Consider the following 20,262-nt stretch of genomic DNA (forward strand, 5'->3'; position numbering starts at 1 on the left):
AGATGGCACAAATCTGTTTATTGCCTTTACCCACTGCCTTTCGCACACGTACATATTAGAGATTACAAAATGCTTTGGCTGTGAGTTGCGCGGCCGGAGGGAGACCATAAGAATCAGGCATATTTTAGGACAGCCCCCACAGACACAAATCCTGCTGCAGGTCCCCGGCGTGGGACTTGTTAGGAAAGGGGGCGGAGCCCTGAGGTCGGTAGGGGAAGGCCCGCTCCTGCGGGGTGCGCCTGCGCGGTGCAGCAGCGCACGTGCACCAGGTGGAAGGCTTGCCGCGGCCGGAGGTTCCTGAGGATGGAACCCGAGATGGAGGCACGGAGCGCCGGGGCAGAGGATGGTTTCACCCAGGCCACCCGCAAGGGTGGCCGGCGGGCGAAGAAACGGCAGGCCGAGCAGCTCTCCGCAGCGGGGGAGGGCGAGGACGCGGCCCGTATGGAAACGGAGGAAGCCCAGCCGGCGAAGAGGCCTATCTTCCCGCCCCTCTCCGGTGATGGGCTTCTGGTACTAGCGGGGACCCTGGGACTGGAACAAGGCAGGGGCCAGAAGCAGATCAAACCGGTGGCTTCTGGGTGATGTTGAAGCTGCGGGGGGCTCTTCTGCCGTGAGGCTGAAGTTTAAGTCGTTCATTTAAAGGAAGCTTTTTGTGGATCAGCTGTCATTTATTTTACAACTCCACCCCCATCCTTGCACACGTCTCCTGAGTTATGTGTTCTTTTATTGCAGAGTGGGAAAGAAGAAACAAGGAAAATTCCAGTCCCAGCTAACAGGTACACACCCTTAAAAGAAAACTGGATGAAGATATTCACTCCTGTCGTAGAACATTTGGGACTCCAGATACGCTTTAACTTGAAATCAAGGAATGTAGAAATCAGGGTAAGGAGAATATTAATCATTTCCGAGTATACTAGGTTTTCTCTACAGGGATAAAAAGGCATGGATAGACTTTTCTTAGTGGGACTTATTCTTTTAAATGGTATTTTTTCCAGGTTTTTTGTAGGGTTTTTTTTTGTAGTTTGGTTTTTTTGGCGGCTGGCCAGTGTGGAGATCTGAACCCTTGACCTTGGTGTTACAGTACTGTGCTCTAACCTAACTAGCTAACCGGCCAGTCCTTTTTCCATTTTTTTAAATATATCCTAGTGAATCGGAACTTCCCAAATGCCCTCACAATCTATATTCAACACAAATATTAATTGAATTCCTAAGCTGGTTCTTAGGAATTCCTAAGCTGAGGTCATACCAAAGTATTGGCTATGCCTGTGCATGTCATTTATTATGTTCAGTGTGGAGTTGAGAAAACGCTGAGTAAAGAGATTATCATAGACAGATGTATTTAAATAATGAGCATAAGTACTTGTTGCAGTATAAGAACTATATATTTTAATGGCACTCTTTTGGGGAAAAGTATATACTATTTTAAGAATAAGTATAAAATGTACATGCATACATATGCATATGTATTTTTTTTAATTCCATGGTGTCAGTCTGGGAATTAGACATTTAGACTTGACTTTGGGTTTCCTTTTCCAGGTGCCAATTTTATACCAGAATCAATGACCGAAATTAATTATATTTTCCTTTTTGAGGATTCTTATACCGTCATCAGGACTGGTGTAGACTCATCTCTGTTAATGGACAATAACAGTGGAACAAAGAGAGACACTAATTTAAATAGCAGCTGAAGTTTAAAATATCATAGAATGTGACAGTACAACCCCTCTTTGCTCCCATTGCTACTCACATTCAAGCTTTTATGGTTTCAGGCCAAGACTTCTTATTTCCTTATGGGTTTCCCTTGCTTCATGGTTTTATTTTATTTTATTTTATTTTTTTTTGATTTTTTTCTTAATTTTATTTTGTCGATATACAATGTGGTTGATTATTGTGGCCCATTACCGAAACCTCCCTCCCTCCTCCCTCTCCCCCCTCCCTCCCAACAATGTCTTTTCTGTTTTCTTGTCGTATCAACTTCAAGTAATTGTAGTTGTTATGTCTTCTCCCCGCCCCCCCGGTTTTGTGTGTGTGTGTGTGTGTGTGTGTGTGTGTGAGAATTTATTTATTTATTTTTAGCTCCCACCAATAAGTGAGAACATGTGGTATTTCTCTTTCTGTGCCTGACTCGTCTCACTTAATATAATTCTCTCGAGGTCCATCCATTTGTTGCAAATGGCAGTATTTCATTCGTTTTTATAGCTGAGTAGTATTCCATTGTGTAGAAATACCACATTTTCCGTATCCACTCATCTGATGATGGACATTTGGGCTGGTTCCAACTCTTGGCTATTGTAAAGAGTGCTGCGATGAACATTGGGGAACAGGTATACCTTCGACTTGATGATTTCCATTCCTCTGGGTATATTCTCAGCAGTGGGATAGCTGGGTCATATGGCAGATCTATCTGCAATTGTTTGAAGAACCTCCATACCATTTTCCATAGAGGCTGCACCATTTTGCAGTCCCACCAACAATGTATGAGAGTTCCTTTTTCTCCGCAACCTCGCCAGCATTTATCGTTCAGAGTCTTTTGGATTTTAGCCATCCTAACTGGGGTTAGATGGTATCTCAGTGTAGTTTTGATTTGCATTTCCCAGATGCTGAGTGATGTTGAGCATTTTTTCATATGTCTGTTGGCCATTTGTATATCTTCCTTAGAGAAATTCCTGCTTAGCTCTTTTGCCCATTTTTTAATTGGCTTGCTTGTTTTTTTCTTGTAAAGTTGTTTGAGTTCCTTGTATATTCTGGATATTAATCCTTTGTCAGATGTATATTTTGCAAATATTTTCTCCCACTCTGTTGGTTGTCTTTTAACTCTGTTAATTGTTTCTTTTGCTGTGCAGAAGCTCTTTAGTTTGATATAATCCCATTTGTTTATTTTTCCTTTGGTTGCCCGTGCTTTTGGGGTCGTATTCATGAAGTCTCTGTCCAGCCCTATTACCTGAAGTTTCTCTCCTATGTTTTCTTTAAGAAGTTTTATTGTTTCAGGGTTTATATTTAATTATTTAATCCATTTTGAGTTGACTTTAGTGTATGGTGAAAGGTATGGGTCTAGTTTCATTCTCCTGCATATGGATATCCAGTTCTCCCAGCACCATTTGCTAAAGAGGCAGTCTCTTTCCCAGTGTATAGGCTTGGTGCCTTTGTCAAAGATCAGATAGCTGTAGGTGTGTGGGTTGATTTCTGGATTCTCTATTCTATTCCATTGATCAGTGTGTCTGTTTTTATGCCAGTACCATACTGTTTTGGTTATTATAGCTTTGTAGTATAGTTTAAAGTCAGGTAGTGTTATGCCTCCAGCTTTATTTTTTTTGCTCAGTGTTGCTTTGGCTATGCGTGGTCTTTTGTTATTCCATATAAATGTCGGGATAGTTCTTTCCATTTCTGAGAAAAATGTCATTGGAATTTTGATGGGGATTGCATTAAATTTGTATATCACTTTGGGTAGTATGGACATTTTCACTATGTTGATTCTTCCAATCCAAGAGCATGGGATATCTTTCCATCTTCTTGTATCCTCTCTAATTTCTCTCAGCAGTGGTTTGTAGTTCTCATGATAGAGATTTTTCACATCCTTGGTTAACTCAATTCCTAACTATTTTATTTTTTTGGTGGCTATTGTAAATGGGCAGGCTTTCTTGATTTCTCTTTCTGCATGTTCACTATTGGAGAATAGAAATGCTACTGATTTTTGTGTGTTGATTTTGTATCCTGCTACTGTGCTGAAATCATTTATCACCTCCAAGAGGTTTTTTTGTAGAGGCTTTAGGCTGTTCAATATATAGGATCATGTCATCTGCAAACAGGGACAGTTTGACTTCATCTTTTCCAATCTGGATGCCCTTTATTTCCTTCTCTTCTCTGATTGCTCTGGCTAGTACTTCCAACACTATGTTGAATAGGAGTGGTGAGAGTGGGCATCCTTGTCTAGTTCCTGTTCTTAAAGGAAAAGCTTTCAGCTTTTCCCCATTCAGGATGATATTGGCGGTGGGTTTATCATATATGGCTTTAATTATGTTGAGATACTTTCCGTCTATACCTAACTTATAGAGGGTCTTTGTCATGAATGAGTGTTGAATTTTATCAAATGCTTTTTCAGCATCTATAAAGATGATCATATGGTCCTTGTGTTTGATTTTATTAATATGGTGTATCACATTTATTGATTTGCATATGTTGAACTAACCTTGCATCCGTGGGATGAATCCCACTTGATCGTGGTGAATAATTTTACGTATGTGTTGCTGTATTCTGTTTGCTAGTATTTTAGTGAGGATTTTTGCATCTATATTCATCAAGGATATCGGCCTGTAGTTTTCTTTTTTGGTTATATCTTTACCTGGTTTTGGTATCAGGATGATGTTTGCTTCATAGAAAGAGTTCGGAAGACTTGCGTCTGTTTCAATCTTTTGGAATAGTTTGTGAAGAATTGGTGTCAATTCCTGTTTCAATGTTTGGTAAAATTCTGCTGTGAATCCATGTGGTCCTGGGCTTTTCTTTGTTGGGAGCCTACTGATAACAGCTTCAATCTCCTTTATTGTTATTGGTCTGTTCAGATTTTCTATATCTTCATGGCTCAGTTTTGGGAGCTTGTGTGTGTCCAGAAATTTATCCATTTCCTCCAGATTTTCAAACTTGTTGGCGTATAGTTGTTTATAGTAGTCTCGAATGATTCCTTGTATTTCAGATGAATCAGTTGTAATGTCACCTTTTTCATTTCTAATTTTTGTTATTTGAGTCTTCTCTCTTCTTTTTTTTTGTTAGCCATGCTAATGGTTTGTCAATTTTATTTATCTTTTCAAAAAACCAACTTTTTGATTCATTGATCTTTTGTATTGTTTTTTGGGTTTCAATTTCATTAAGTTCTGCTCTGATCTTGATGATTTCTTTCCGTCTGCTAACTTTAGGTTTGGCTTGTTCTTGTTTTTCTAGTTCTTTAAGGTGAAGTGTTAGGTTGTTCACTTGCCATCTTTCCATTCTTCTGAGGTGAGCATTTAATGCAATAAATTTCCCCCTTAATACTGATTTTGCAGTATCCCATAGGTTTTGGTATGATGTATCATTATTTTCATTTGTTTCAATAAATTTTTTGATTACCTGCTTGATTTCTTCTTGGACCCATATGTCATTAAGTAGAATGCTGTTTAATTTCCATGTGTTTGTATAGTTTCCAGAATTTCGTTTGTCATTGATTTCTAGTTTTAATCCATTGTGGTCTGAGAAAATACATGGGATAATTCCAATTTTTTTGAATTTATTGAGACTTGATTTGTGACCTAATATGTGATCTATCCTGGAGAATGATCCATGTGCTGATGAGAAGAATGAATATTCTCAGGTTGTTGGGTGGAATGTTCTGTAGATATCTGCCAAGTCCAATTGGTCTAGAGTATTGTTTAGATCTTGTGTTTTTCTGCTGATTCTTTGCCTAGATGATCTGTCCAATATTGACAGTGGAGTGTTCAGGTCCCCTGCTATTATGGTATTAGTGTCTATTTCCTTCTTTAGGTCTAATAGAGTTTGTTTTATAAATCTGGCTGCTCCAACATTGGGTGCGTACATATTTATGATTGTTATGTCTTCTTGATGGATCAGTCCTTTTATCATTAAGTAGTGTCCCTCGTTGTCTCTTTTTATGGTTTTTAGTTTAAAGTCTATTTTGTCAGATATAAGAATAGCTACTCCAGCTCGTTTTTCTTTTCTGTTTGCATGGTAAATCTTTTTCCATCCTTTCACTCTTAGTCTATGTGAGTCTTTATGGGTGAGGTGGGTCTCTTGAAGGCAGCATATAGTTGGGTCCTCCTTTTTAATCCAGTCAGCCAGTCTGTGTCTTTTGATTGGGGAATTTAAGCCTTTTACATTAAGAGTTGTCATTGAATAGTGTTGATTTATTCCTAGCATTTGCTTCATGGTTTTGAGTCTCTGCTTTCTCCACTCTATCCTGTATGCTAGTGTCAGATTAATTTTCCCAGACAACAATGCTTTTATTATGATATGCTGGCATCTTCAACATCTCTGAAGGATAGAAATTAAGTTTTTGGCTGAACCTGCCTTTCAAGTAGGAGACCAAGTCACAAATTCATCTCTCACCATTTCTTTGTGTGCGTACTTCATGGTGGCTTTGCTCTGTGAAAAAGATCCTTTCCTCCATACTCCCTTTTTCTTCCTACTTCAATTCCAATCATCTTTCAAGGTCTCGCTGAAGTTCTTTCTCCTTTATGATAGGTCCATTTTCAGTCATTTCTTCAATGCTTGAACTTTTATTGTGTTTAGCTTTCTTATTCATTGCAGGATCATCAATTTGGATTCTACTAACATTTGTTGATGCTGCCATATATCAGACACATAGTCGTACTTTGACATGTACCACATCATTTGGTCTTTAGGATAGCCCTATGAGGTAGATAATATACCCCCATCTTGCAGGTGTGCGGAAACTGAGGGTCAAAGAAGTTGAGTATCGTTGTCCAAGTCATCAAGCTAATAAGTGAATTTTGATGCTAGTAGGTCTTCCACTCTGACTCCCTTACTTTATAGATGAGAAAACTGAAGATCTAGAGTATTTGTGGGACTTACCCAAGGTCACACGTAGGATTGGAACTGAGGTCTAGTTTTAAATGTGGAAGTCCGGGAGACTTTCTCATTACACAATCCTATATGGTTTAAAATTTGTCAAATATGTGGTCTTCTTAACTGGATTGTGAATCTTTATGGGAGAGTGCAAACAGTTTTGGAATCAGACCTGTGTTCAAATCTTACCTTTTTCACTTTTTAGTACTGTTACTTTAGTTTCTTCACATATCAAAGTATTCATAGCGCTTAATATTCAAGGTTGTCCTGAAGATTAGAGCTATAGTGTGTAAAGCATATTACTTACAGTGCGTGTTATTTACACTGGTAGACATTTTATGAATAGCTGCTGTTTCTTCAATTATCAAACTCCTTGAGGGTAAAATCTCTGCTTAAACTATTCTTGGTTTCCCCTTCAGTACTGGGCATGCAAGTACAGTTGAATCTTGAACAACACAGGGTTAGGGGTGCTGACACCCACACAGTTGAAAATTCGAGTATAATTTTTGACTCCCCCCAAACTTTATTAATAGCTTACTGTCGACCGGAAAAGCATTACCAATAACATAAATGACACATATTTTGTATGTTATATGAATTATATACTATATTCTTAAAGTAAGCTAGAGAAGAGAAAATGTTAAGAAAATCAAAAGGAAGAGAAATAGACTTTTAGTGTACTGTTCAGTATTTATTGAAAAAAATCCTCATGTAAGTGGACCTGTGCAGTTCAAACCTGTGTTGTTCAAGGGTCAACTGTAGTTAGGACTGGAGTTGTTGGTTTGGGAAACATCAGCATATAAATGATAATTGAAGTCAGAAGGTTAGGTCAGGACTCTCAGGGAAGACTGCCTGCAGGAGAAGAGAAGAGGACTAGCGTGGGCGTTGAAGGAATGGACAAAGGATGGAGGTCCTACAGAGTGTGAGCGATTGGGCTGTGTCAGGGGGACCTTGCTGTTAACCGAGTTTGATCAGTCAGATAGTGTGGTCAGTCATTTGACAGTCTTTGGGTGAAACTGTCCAGCTCTGGAACTGGGAAGGTTTTATTTTCAAATTAAGGATAGTACTTCATACAGAATATACTGGGGAAAGGTGGCAGTGAAGGAAATTATAATAATGGGAAAGGTGATGATTTTGTTAGCATATTTTCTTTTTTATTCCCAACTGTAATTTCTACCTATTTTTTTTTTAACAGACTTGTAAAGACACAAAAGATGTTAGTGCTCTGACAAAAGCAGCTGATTTTGTGAAAGCCTTTATTCTCGGGTTTCAGGTGGAGGTGAGTGATTTCATGACATCTGAAATGGGGGCTTGCAAAATATTCAATATGAACATTTCAATGGATGGGACATTTTTACAAACCTTGAGTTTTTTAGCTCTACTATTTGTGAATTTTAGTTCAATGGTGCTTTCTGCTTCACTCATTCTCAGGTATCTAAATGGAAGGGCCTTCACAGTATTTATTTTTATATTATAGGATGCACTTGCCCTCATCAGGTTGGATGACCTATTCCTTGAGTCTTTTGAAATTACAGATGGTGAGTGTGGATGGTCTTTTCCTGTGAAACACTGTCCTTTTGTATTACTTTGTATTGTGTCGTGACTCAGTTTTCTAATAACATCAACTGAGCTGTATTATTAGCAATTTTTTTAAAAATGTGTATATTTTGTGTCTTTTAGTAGGGAAATTTAATGATTCAATTTTATATGGAAGTGGGTGGTGCACTGGATTGGCTTGCCTCTTGAGATCTTGCTTTTCTTGTTTAGTTAAGCCTCTAAAAGGAGACCACCTGTCAAGGGCAATAGGAAGAATTGCTGGCAAAGGAGGAAAAACCAAATTCACCATAGAGAATGTGACACGGACGCGGATAGTTTTGGCTGACGTGTATGTATCTGACTTTGAGAAAGTAATTGTCATAATTTATATTTGAACTTCTGTTAGTTTCCAAAAAAATGTTATAACAGTCGTATTTTATGCATAATGTTGCCACTAAATCTTTGTCAGTATATGGTTCTGGATGAATAGTCACCTACTTTGAAAGGAGATTAGGTTAGTTGAGAAAATTTCAGGAATTATAGCTTTCTTTTTTTCATTTAGCAATGAGGGAAATGTTTAAAATCACTATTCAAAGAAATTATATTACAGATGAAAATTTAAATAGTATCTCGGGGGAATTTATTATATCAGTATGGGAGAGCAAACAGTCGGTGTTTCAGATGCCATCATGAGGCTCTCCTTTAAAATATGAGGGTACTTCAGAAAGTTCATGAAAAGATTTGTGGTATCTTTTAATTCTATTTTTCCATGAACTTTTCAAAGTACCCTTGTATATGATGAATTCATGCCATTGCATATATATATCCCCAAGGCCTTTTAGAAAAAGGTGAGTATCTCACGTTGGGTTAAAAATCTTGAGAGCAATTATATGTACACATAAATGAGGTGATATGGGCTTAGAATAAGGGTGTCAGCAGTGAAGCTGGGATTATCCGTCTCTGAGGTTGAGGCTGCTCTGTTGCCGGGTTGGGGATCTTACTGGCAGATGGCTCAGAGGTTATGTAATGCCAGGAAGTTGGGAAATGAAGCAGTTGACTGAGAGGAGGAGGGATCTGCCTGTGACTAAATTCAGAAATAATTTCATTTGATATCATCTCATTTTTGCCCTAAACTGAGGGGCTCATCATTATTTAAAATCTAAATTTCAGACATTCTTTATAGTCTACAGATAACTATAGTACTATGTGGGTGCCCTCTTTACCTGAAGCCAGGTGTATTTTTTTTTAATCTCTTATGGATTGACCCTAAAGTCAGAAATATGGAGCCATCAGCAAAGCTTTTTTGAACTGGAAATGTCAAAAACATGGAAAGGTACACATTTTGAAATACCTTATATATTCCTGCCTAAAAGCTTTTGTTAGTTTAGAAATCCAAAAATGTAACTAATTTGCTGATGAAATAATGGTTAGTATGTCATTAAATTTCTGATTTTTATATTTATATTTGTAAATGTTGACTTAAAATATACTAATTTTTTTAACAGCTTTATTGTGGCATAATTTACATATAATAAAATTTGCCTGTTGTAAGTATTCAGTTCAATGAGTTTTTGGCAAATGTTGTATAGTCCTGAAGTTCCACCGTGCTCACATAGTTCCATCACCCTGAAAGTTCCCTTGTGTATCTTTTCAGTCAGTCACCTTCCCACGTCCTGTTCGCAGGTAACCACTGCTCTACTTCCTGACACTACGATTTTGGTTTTTTTAGGGATTCATATAAATGGAAAGACAAAGTATGCAGGCTTTGGTGTATGGCTTCTTTTAATTAGTATGCTTTTTGTCTCTCCATTCTATTAGGCGTATAAGTAGTTCTTTTTTATTGCCAAGTACTGTTCCTTTGCATGGATATGTTGCACTTTGTTTATCCATTTACAGTTGGACACGTGGGTTGTTTTCAGTTTGGGGCTATTATGAATAATGTTGCTGTTAAATTATCTTTTATATCTTTTGTGTTTTTCTTACAAACTGAATTACAAACTACTCAAAATTAAAGCGGTGTACTACCTGATTTTGCTGTAAATAGGCTAAATTGTAAGTGCACATGTTTAACAATTTATATTAATTATGATGTAGCCATTAATTATGTTATAGCCGTAAGATGGACTATTGCACACCTATAAATGTTACTTTTGATGAGTAGCTAATAACCTGGCAAAGTACAGTATAATGTGAGGAAGATATAAAACTAAAAACATTTAGTTCCAGATATATTCAGTATACCAAATGGGAAATAATATGTTGTCTGTGTCTTGAAACACGTTCCTTTCCAACTTGCCCCATTAGTTTGGTTCTTTTAGTAGCAAAACTACTCACACTTTATCTGTTCTTGTCTGTATTTCCTCATCTCTCATGCTCTATATTAAATAATTTTATTTTTATCAAAGTGAGACATACACAGTCTAAAAAGCCAAAAGTTTCTGCTCCATTTCACACTTCTCAGAGGAATCAATTTCAACTTTTTGCTAATTTATCTCTGTATTTCCAAATATCTTGTTTATATACAGCTCTTGATTTATTTTTCAGATTCACTATTGACTTTCTGCCATGAAAGATGAGAATTTAGCTTTCTTTCACCCCTTCTCCTGCTCTAGTTTGACATAGAAATTGTGGAGGGGTTGTAGTTTTTGGTAATGACCAAGTTCAGAGTGTGACCATTGAAGTGAGAGGCTGGAGTAGGGTGGAAAACAAGATCCAATATTGGTATAAAGGATATCAAGGACCCAAGAGGCTAGGGTATTGGAATTTTCATCTTTGTGTATACTGAAATTATCAAGCATTGTGATGAGAGTAGTCAGAGAAAGATAGTAAGTCAGTAAGTGTTCAAGGATGATCCACAGGGGCAGCTAAGGATTGCAGCAAGGTGGGGTAGTAGGTGATGTGGTCTGAAGGGACCAGATCCAAAGCTGAATCGATTGTAGGGAGGAGGGCAGGAAAGCAAGTGGTCTGGATGTGGCATAAGGAGCACCTCCAGGCCCAGTGGTACACGGTTTGTGGAGGAAAAACTGGCCACCACTTGAGAGCTGGGTTTTAGTTAAAGCAAGGTGAAGGGAATATTAACAGAAGTTGAAGGTAGAGGATTTAACTGGTCGCTATTATAGAAGGCACAGTGAAAACATTTTAGAAGATGAACTCCAAAAAGCAAAATTCTGTATTGTCGATCTTATCTGAATCATTCAATAAGGAATCCTGTTAAAGGGGTCTGGATGATCCTCAGAGTACTGAAGAAGTTTAGATAATCTCTGGAAAGATTTGCAGATGAAACCCAAATGTGTTGTAATTAAGTACAATATTACTTACATTTCTGGGTATTAGGTAACCCGTTCTACCAGTGTGTAGTCTTGGGTGGGTTTCTTGATTTCTCAGAAACTTCTTTCCTCATCTGTAAAATGGGGATAACATCTACCTAATGAAGCTCATGCAAGGATTAAGTGAGAACATGTATACAGACCCCTAGCACATAAAAGGCACTTACTGGATGGTAGCCATTATTAACCAAGAATCTTAAAGAACTTTTGTTTTTCATTTTTGTCCTAATAATTTTTTATTGGTATACCATAAAATCCCATATACCATAAAATTCACTCTTTTAAAAGGTGGTTTTAGTATACTTACAAAGTTGTACAACCATCACCACCACCTTCATTTAGGAACCTGGATCTGTCATGATTTTCTGGTTTTTGGACAGGACTTAGGTAAGGAAATGCTTTTTGTTGCTAACTTGTCTCATTTTATCTTTCAGGAAAGTTCACATTCTTGGCTCTTTCCAAAACATCAAGATGGCAAGAACTGCCATTTGCAACCTCATCCTAGGTAATGGCAGTTTCATTCTTTGTTGTTTTCTTTGTAAAGAATAGGGAATTTAGGAAGTCAAACCACATTGGCAAAGCAGTAAGGCTAATGTTAAAAAGAGCAAGTAGAGGGCCGACCCTGTGGCTCACTCGGGAGAGTGCAGCGCTGGGAGCGCAGCGGCCACAGGTTCGGATCCTATATAGGGATGGCCGGTGCGCTCACTGGCTGAGCGCGGTGTGGGCGACACCAAGCCACGGGTTACGATCCCCTTACCAGTCACAAAACAAAACAAACAAAAAAACCAAAAAGCAAGTAGAAACCCTTGAGAGTTGGCAAACTGGGCCTAGAGAAATAAGTAGGAATATTTTTGCTTAGATTCCATTTGTCTGCTACAGAAGAGAAAGGGTTTCTTGGGGAATACTGTTTAAATCTTTGCTTCTTTTCCCTGATGAGGTACACAGAAAAGCCATTCTGGAATAGCAGAGAACCTCACATTTTAGGTTCAACAAAAGTGGAGCTGCTGAACAGCTTTAATCAATCTTATTGATCCACTTAATCCTATTTTCATGATCCTGCAGCAAAGTCAGTACCTTATGATCAGTTAGAGGATAGTAGCAGCTTGCTCTGAAAACACCTGGGATTCCTTTTTGGGGCCCAGGTCTGACTTCATTTTGAAATATTTTGACACTCAGTACCTTTGGCTTTTAGAAGTTTAAAATGCTTTTTTAATAATAATTTGGTTATGATTTCCTTTAAAGTTCTTTTGGCAATTTAAAGTAGATCCAATAAAAAAAAGGTCCCTGTTATTTTTAGTGTTGTAGACGCTTTTCCTTGTAGTTTCTATATATGTGAGTGTTTGTGTACATAAATTACTTTCTTTTTTCTTTTGCAGGAAATCCTCCATCAAAGGTTTATGGCAATATTCGAGCTGTGGCTAGCAGATCAGCAGATCGATTCTGATTTTAAATCAGAAACTTTTTATCTTGTCTTTGGACTCTAGAGAAAAAGACCTTCTACTCTAAGTGGTCACAAGAAACCATGTGAAGAATTTTTCAGTCACCATCAGCCTCGGTCCCTTCTTCCATTCTCAGCCAGAAGCTTAAACAGAAAGGAAAAGTTTAATGATATTCACACTCAGCAGCTTTTAGGATAATTTAAATATCAAACTTTAATACTATTATTATACTTATACATTAAGTATAATTTATCTCTTTAAGTTAATGTAGCAGATTTACATAGTTTATAATCCTCTCATTTGAAGGGAAACAAACAGTTCTTTATGAAATTTATTTATAAATTTATAACTTTTATAAATTTATAAACATTTTTTTCTCTGTAAATTGTAATTAAAAGAATTATCTCAGAAAGCCTAAGAATCATGACCCTTCTTTAATACCAGGTGTTGTGTGTCTATTTTTAGAGTCAGGTTATAAGCAGCGGTTTTAGCTATGCTATATGAACCAATACAAGCTAATCTTCGTACCTGTTTTGCAGCTTTTAAAATTGAAGGCCTACCTCATAAGGTTGATGTGAGGGAAAGTTTTATTTTTTAAATAGCATTTAATGAAAGCAGTCAGAAATTTTGTTTATCCATTCACCTGTTGATGGACACTTGGGTTTCCACCTTTTGGCTAGAGAATAATGCTGCTGTGAACATGGGTATACAAAATCTCTATTTGAGTCCCTGATTTCACTTTTGGTTATATACCCAGAAATGAAATTGCTGGATCACATGGAAATCGTTTAGTATTTTGAGTAACCCCCATACCACCCAACATCCACAGTGGCTGCACCATTTTACATTCCCACCAGCAGTGCACAAGAGTCCCAATTTTTCCACCACATCCTTCCCAACATGTTATTTTGTGGGGGGTTTTTTGGTAATAGTCCATTCTAATGGATGTTGCGTATCTCACTTTGGCTTTAATTTGCATTTTTCTAATGAATAGTGACATTGAGCATCTTTTCATGTGCTTGCTTACAGTCTATTTGTGTATCTCCTTTGCAGTAATATCTGTTCAAGTCCTTTGTCATTTTAATAAGTTTGTTTTTGTTGAGTTGTAGAAGTTCTTTCCGTTTATCACATAGGTGGTTTGTGAATATTTTCTCCTACTCTCGGTCATTGTCACTGTAGATTTCACTTGTCTACTCTTAAGACTTAGTTATAATTAGGTAAAAAAAAAAAAAAAAAAAAAGATATCTAAGGCTTAAATTTATCTACTTGCTTAGGCTTAAAGGAACCTATACTCCTAGGATACTTGAAGGAGCTACAGAATCCAGTGTCATAACTAGTGCATACCTGACAATAGGGGTGTTCTGTGTATAAAATATCCCCAATGTCCCATAAGTCATTTGGGCCAGGGATGTTATTTACCTATCCAGTGCCAGTGCTAGACATGTAGTAGGGACTCTATACAGTTGCTTAATGAATGAAAGGTCTCAAAAACTACTAACGTTTATTTTTTATGTAGAGTAACAAAGTGCTGAATAGCATTTATTATAAAATCACAACCTGTGTAAATAGAGTATCACATATTCATTTAATATTTACTGAGCAAACCCTAGAGCTAAGGAGTATTCTGGACAATTGGAGCTATCAGTGAACTAGAGACATCACTTGTGGAGCTTTCATTCGTTTTATTCAATAGCCAGGGAAGACAAAATACGTAATTATGTCAGGAAAGGATAAATGTTTTGGAAAAAGGAAAAAAAAGTAGAGCAGGATAAAGGATGAGATCAGGGATGTAAGGTGGGGGTAGAGTCCTAAAGGTCTTTGTAATGACTTTTTCTTTTACTCAGTGACAAAGCAGATTTCATGGCTTGTAGGGAAAGATCAAACATCACTTTATCAGAGTTTTTTAAAAATCTAAGAAAATGGGGAAAAAAATACATCTTATGGCTCTGGAAGCCCACCAAAGATCACTGAATACATTCAAGCAAGTTTCAAATATTTTATTTTCTTATTCATACAGTATGAAGTTTTCTAAAGATCCCACAACATGACGTATCATGCAGAAGAAAAACTAAACATTCAACATAAACCACCCCTCCCCTACCCACCCCCACACACAAACTAAAAAAAAAAAGGAAAAGGAAAAAACCCTCATTCCCCAGTAAGGAAATAATGTTTGCACTATTTTTCTGTAACGCCAGCCAAGATATGCACAAGCAAGAGAAATAGAAAGCATTTGCTAAAATATTTGTAACAAATACTTATGTACAAAAAAATTCACAAAAGACTAGTTCCCCCTTGAAGCAGAGCACATGGCAGTTGACACTGGAACAGATCAAACCACTGGCTGGGATTATAAGCCACGTACTGATCCAGAGGAAGAAAGTTACATGTAGTGGAGATTTTCAGTTTGAACATTAACATTTCCAAAGTTTGGCAACATTATCTTCAAAATTATGCAAATTATTGTAAACAAGAGGTACATTTTAAATCGATCTACATGCAAAACTCCATGTCATGCAAGGACACCAAGCACCGGGATTTTTCTCTCACAGACAGAGCCCATGATGTGCAGCACTCAGTTGAAGGAACAGCGATGGCAGGCAGGGTGTGCTCAATTTAAGATTCATTCACCTTGATTCAACCTGCCCTTTTTCCACTCATGATTATAAAACCAGTTTTTATAGAAAAACTATATAGGGAAAGACTACTGTCATACAAAGCTACCAAAATGTTTTTCTTCCAGCCAATAGTACCTTTGCAGAAAAGGGAAGGGATAACGTCCAGTGGTAGAACATGATACACTACTTTTATATCACACACATGTATTAGGTTATCCATTTCCAATTTACGTGGGCAAATCAAAAAAAAACCATCATGCGTTCTCTATGCCTTGTGGTAAAGAAATTTAAGAGGTTTAAATTTGGATAAAATTTTGCTCTTCTGCGGCATATAGATCAGCAAGATTTCTCCCATTTAAATCACAAATAATATGTGGGTGTTCAGATATATACATGCACATTAAATATCACCAGTTTGGGGTTTTTTTAGATTAGCTGCAAGTCTTTTGAAACACAGAAGGAAAATTCATGGTTCAAACACAAGTTTAATAACAAATTATTTACTAATGTAAGGATGCAAATCGTTATCCTAAGCAGTTATGTGATTACTTCAGGTATTCATTAAATAATGCATAAGATAAATCATGATTGCCTCAGATAGCTTCTGGCCTATAAAATCAAAACTGAGAGTTTACATTTACTCAGGGACATTTAATAAATGCAATGGCTCCTAGTTACAAAGTAACAGAATGAAACAGCCATAAGCATTGTGCAGTTACTATATGAACACAAGAACTAGCTCTTGGCATTCGCACTGAACTATACTTTCTCCTCAAGAAGAGATGTATTAAAAGCTGCTCAGCAATGAGACATAGCCCCTGGAAATATATTCATAGGTATAAATAAAGTTACAGATTCCTTTGTTACAAAAATGTAGATAAGGTAAATAATAGGACATTAACAAATGCTTTGTCGATCTCTCAAAGGAGAAAGCACAGGAAAAGGAAAGTAGCTGGCCTAACACCCGGCTCAAATTGTACAATCTTCTATCTATATATAAAACTGTGTGAAATAAAAGTAAGGATGTTTTATGTTCTGCTTGGCACTTTTGTACTCTATCATTTTGTTTCTCAATCAAGTATATTAAATTAAAGCCAACCTACTACATATATAGAAAGCTACATATATCTATATATAAATATTTACATATGTATATATAGATACTTTCTTGTTATAAAAGATGAAGAAAAATAAATTAAAAAGCCAACCCCTTCCCTTTCTCCACCACATTGATATGCTCTTTTCATGTTGCTGTCCTTCAGACTTTAAAGTGCTACACTGAGTTATTGAGAGAGTAAGAGTTCAATAACACTTAGTTGGCTTCATGAGGCTCATGTTGGAAAATGTGGCTTCACAGAGAAAAATACTTCCATTTAAATACACAGAGAGCATTGCTGGACGTCTTGAGCAGATCTTCAGAGATGGAGAAGAAAGCAAAAGTGTTGGGTGGTACTCTTTAAGAAGAGTCACACATCTACCACCATCTTTTTGTGGATATCTAGGCCACCTACAACCTGCAACAGAAGGAAAACTCAAGCTTAACAATGTTCAGTAAACTCCTTTTTAGTAGTCTAACCACCTTACCGAAACTACAATTTAAAAAAAAGTATTTTAGCCATTTTCAGAAGCTAGATTTTAAGAAAACCAAAAACTTGAGTCTCCGCTAGTTAAACTTTCATGGTTTCTTTCTCCTAGGATAACAAGCATTACTTTTTCTGTTTTCTAGTACAAAGGTCAGCAAACTTGTTCTGTAAAAGGCAGATAGGAAATATTTCAGGCTTTGTGGGCCACATATAGTTTCTTTTACATTTTCTTCTTCATCCTCTTCTTTTTTAAACAGCACTCTAAAAACTACTCCTAGCTCAAAGACATTAAAAAAAAAAAACAGGCCACGGACAGGATTTGGCCCACTCTGTAGTTTGCTGACCACTATTCTAGTAGCTTAACATTACATGATAACAGGTTACCATAAAAACCGTCCTCAAAATTCAAATATAAACTTCAATGTCAGTCTATTCTAGAAGGTATTATTTCAGGGGGATGTTTTATTAAGTATAAGCTACCTAAAAAGAAGAGTGCATAAAACAAAAATGTCCATGGCTCTCTTCCAGGAACCAGACATCTCCCCTCCTCCCACTCCAACATGCGCACACGCGCACACACAAGCACGCACACACACACACCTGAATTTTACGATCATGGATTCGTTTTGTCTATTTTTGTAATTTATTATATATTTTGCAATTCATAGTATATTTCATAAATGGAATCTATTTCGTATCTGTTTTCTTTCACTCAACATTATGTTGGTGAGATTAATCCATGCTGTTGTGTACAGCTGTTATCTATATTATTTTTAAAATTGAACTTACTTTTTAAACTTTTTTATTTGAAAAATAAATCATAAAGAGCCAATTCATTCTATGAGTCTGCTATGAAAAGAGCAGTTTGCTACCCTGCCCTTATTCTCTATTTCATTTTATGCAGACGCAATCACTTAAAATTTTTAGCTGAATTTCAGTATTTACCTCCAGGTCTCCAACTAACATTCCTACATTGCCTTTTCTGGATTGTAAAGCTTTAGCCATTATCCATTGACTTCCCACCACAGAAGATATAAAGATTCAGCTTTCATACACATACCTCTCCCTCCCCTTTACCTCCTACCCCATAAACTTTCCTCCCCTTCCCCCACACCTTTCCAATGGTTATATCTTTTTTGACTAGACAAAAATTCAGCATTTTACATTATGACTGTATAAAATACTATTTACAGCTGAACAAAGATGCACACTATGATTATTTTTTCCTTCCTGCACACTTGTTTTGGTACAGCTAATAACTGTCTGATCTTTTCCTCTGCCGTGTGTTCTATGTATTTATCATTAATTCAACCCCAAACTTTTGTTCTAAATACATTCAAACAAATATATTATGTAAGTCTATCAATTTTATTACCTTGAAAGCACTCTCTGGACCTTTCTACCTGCTCCAATCTAGACTGTTTGCTTTCCAGGCCTGTCATCTTTGGGTCTCCCTTCACTGTCATCCTGGAGGTCTCCTTTTCCTCTCTTATGTTGTACCCTCTGCTTCCTGGATCCCACACTACCTTCTTTTTTGATTTACAACCTTATTAAACTGGGAGTAGATCCTCCAGTAGTTTCCGAAAAAGGGAGTCCTTAACCTGCCTCAATATGTCTTTGTTCTACAATCTAATATAATTGAGTTTGTAGAGAAGTTTAGTTGGAAATAACTGTCCCTTAGATTTGCAAAGACAATGCTCCATTATCTTCTGGTTTCCAAAAATTTTTCAATTTTTGCCATTGAAAAATTTGGTGCGATTATGATTCCAGATCCTTTGTATGAAGCCCCTCTTCCTCCCCTCCACCCTACTACTCCAGCTGTTTGGAAATTTGAACCATCTCTTTGTTCCCACTGTTTTGAAATTTCATGACAATGTACCTAGGTCTAGATTATTTTTATATACTACGCTGGGTACTAAGTAAGACCTTCAGTCAGGAAACACATAACTTTTGGTTCTGAGGTATTTTCTTGATTCATTTTTTATGATTTCTTTCCCTCTACTTTCTTTCTGGAATCCTGGGCATTCAGATATTACAGCTCCCACAAATGAATCTCTAATTTAAACTTCCAAGAGCTCTTTCATATATTATTCAATTTTTGTGTCAAGGATTCAATATATTTTATCCCTGAGGATAATTACAACAGGTTTGTGTTTTGCTTTTAAAATTTTTACTGTCCTTGCCTAACCTGTTTCTTCCAAGCTTCTTTTTTGGGTTTGGTTTCATCTCTGTGTTCCATATTAAAGATTTTCCACCAGTGTCTGGTGATCCTTGGCTCTGTTTCTGTGGAAAGGAAACCTCTGCATACATGATGGTGGTGTTGACTGTGAACTACACTTTTGAGTGATATGATGTGACCGTTTCTTTGGGAAGATGAGATTTCCCAAAGAGAGCTCCTCCCATCTCTTGCCTGGAGGGTTTAAGTCCAGATGCCAGGGAATCAGGTCTGAAGAAGGCTAGAGGTGTCAACATGCAAATATGCTTATTTTCACTTAATTCCATGCCCCTCCCCTCCCCTCCCAACACACACACACACACACACACACTCTCTCTCTCTCTCTCTCTCTCTCTCTCTCCATCTCTGCCTCATGCTTCCCAGCCTAGAGACTCTACCCAGTCTCCTCATAGGGTGCAGGAGATAGCTGCCCAACTAAACAGGGTAAGGAAGGAGATCCAGTGTTCCAATTGCTTCTTAAAACAGACTTTAACCAATCCTGTTTTCAGCCTCACCTTCATCCTCACTGTGAGTTACTCATACCACTAATTTCTGAGCATTTCAGTGCTCATTTTTCCCCCAGGTTAGTTAACCACTCAGCTTTCTAAATTACCAAATTTAGTTGCTATCTTTTCTGCTATTCAATTTGTCCTTGTGAGTTCATAAACTTTTCTTTTTAATCCATTCATTTTATTGGAGTTTTGGGAAGAAGCAAAAAATAAAGTGTATGTTCAATCCACCAACTTTAATCCTGTCACAATCACTTATAGCTTGAGAAGTCAGAATAAAAAAAACTAAATGAAGTCAAAGCTATAGGCTTGATCAATGCTTAAAGAAGCTGATTTTAAACACAATAATATTTTTCTCCATTCGTGTACATGCCCCTCAAAAATACAAGCAAAGGCAATTTATTACAAATATTAGAAAACAAACTCAAAGCCTAGCATATTTCTTTGATATAGATAATAGCATCAT

At 37.0% G+C, this 20,262-nt stretch overlaps 2 protein-coding genes across 2 annotated transcripts in view; one reads left to right on the forward strand and one right to left on the reverse strand.

Annotated features, from left to right (window-relative positions):
* The first annotated feature begins 199 nt into the window (after positions 1-199).
* PNO1 (partner of NOB1 homolog) lies at positions 200-13,182 on the forward strand. Its single transcript, XM_063078641.1, has 7 exons — positions 200-510; positions 733-882; positions 7,766-7,849; positions 8,048-8,108; positions 8,338-8,455; positions 11,867-11,937; positions 12,809-13,182. The coding sequence occupies exons 1-7, from the start codon at positions 304-306 to the stop codon at positions 12,874-12,876; spliced, it is 759 nt and encodes a 252-aa protein (XP_062934711.1). The 5' UTR covers positions 200-303; the 3' UTR covers positions 12,877-13,182.
* A 1,760-nt stretch (positions 13,183-14,942) lies between these two features.
* The window catches only part of PPP3R1 (protein phosphatase 3 regulatory subunit B, alpha), a 64,363-nt gene continuing 59,043 nt past the window's right edge, over positions 14,943-20,262 (reverse strand). The window contains exon 6 of the mRNA XM_063078262.1: positions 14,943-17,003. Within this exon, the coding sequence (XP_062934332.1) occupies positions 16,956-17,003 (48 nt within the window). The 3' untranslated portion in view covers positions 14,943-16,955. The remainder of the gene's footprint in view (positions 17,004-20,262) is intronic.

Source organism: Cynocephalus volans, chromosome 14 (assembly GCF_027409185.1).
Source record: "Cynocephalus volans isolate mCynVol1 chromosome 14, mCynVol1.pri, whole genome shotgun sequence".
In the NCBI taxonomy this organism is placed as follows: Eukaryota; Metazoa; Chordata; class Mammalia; order Dermoptera; family Cynocephalidae; genus Cynocephalus; species Cynocephalus volans.

Excerpts from the sequence above, each read along its gene's own strand:
- PNO1 (XM_063078641.1), top strand. The coding sequence starts at position 304 with ATGGAACCCGAGATGGAGGCACGGAGCGCCGGGGCAGAGGATGGTTTC. Across the intron at positions 511-732 it reads TCTCCGGTGATGGGCTTCTG|AGTGGGAAAGAAGAAACAAG; the intron begins GTACTAGCGGGG and ends CTTTTATTGCAG. Across the intron at positions 7,850-8,047 it reads TTCTCGGGTTTCAGGTGGAG|GATGCACTTGCCCTCATCAG; the intron begins GTGAGTGATTTC and ends TTTATATTATAG.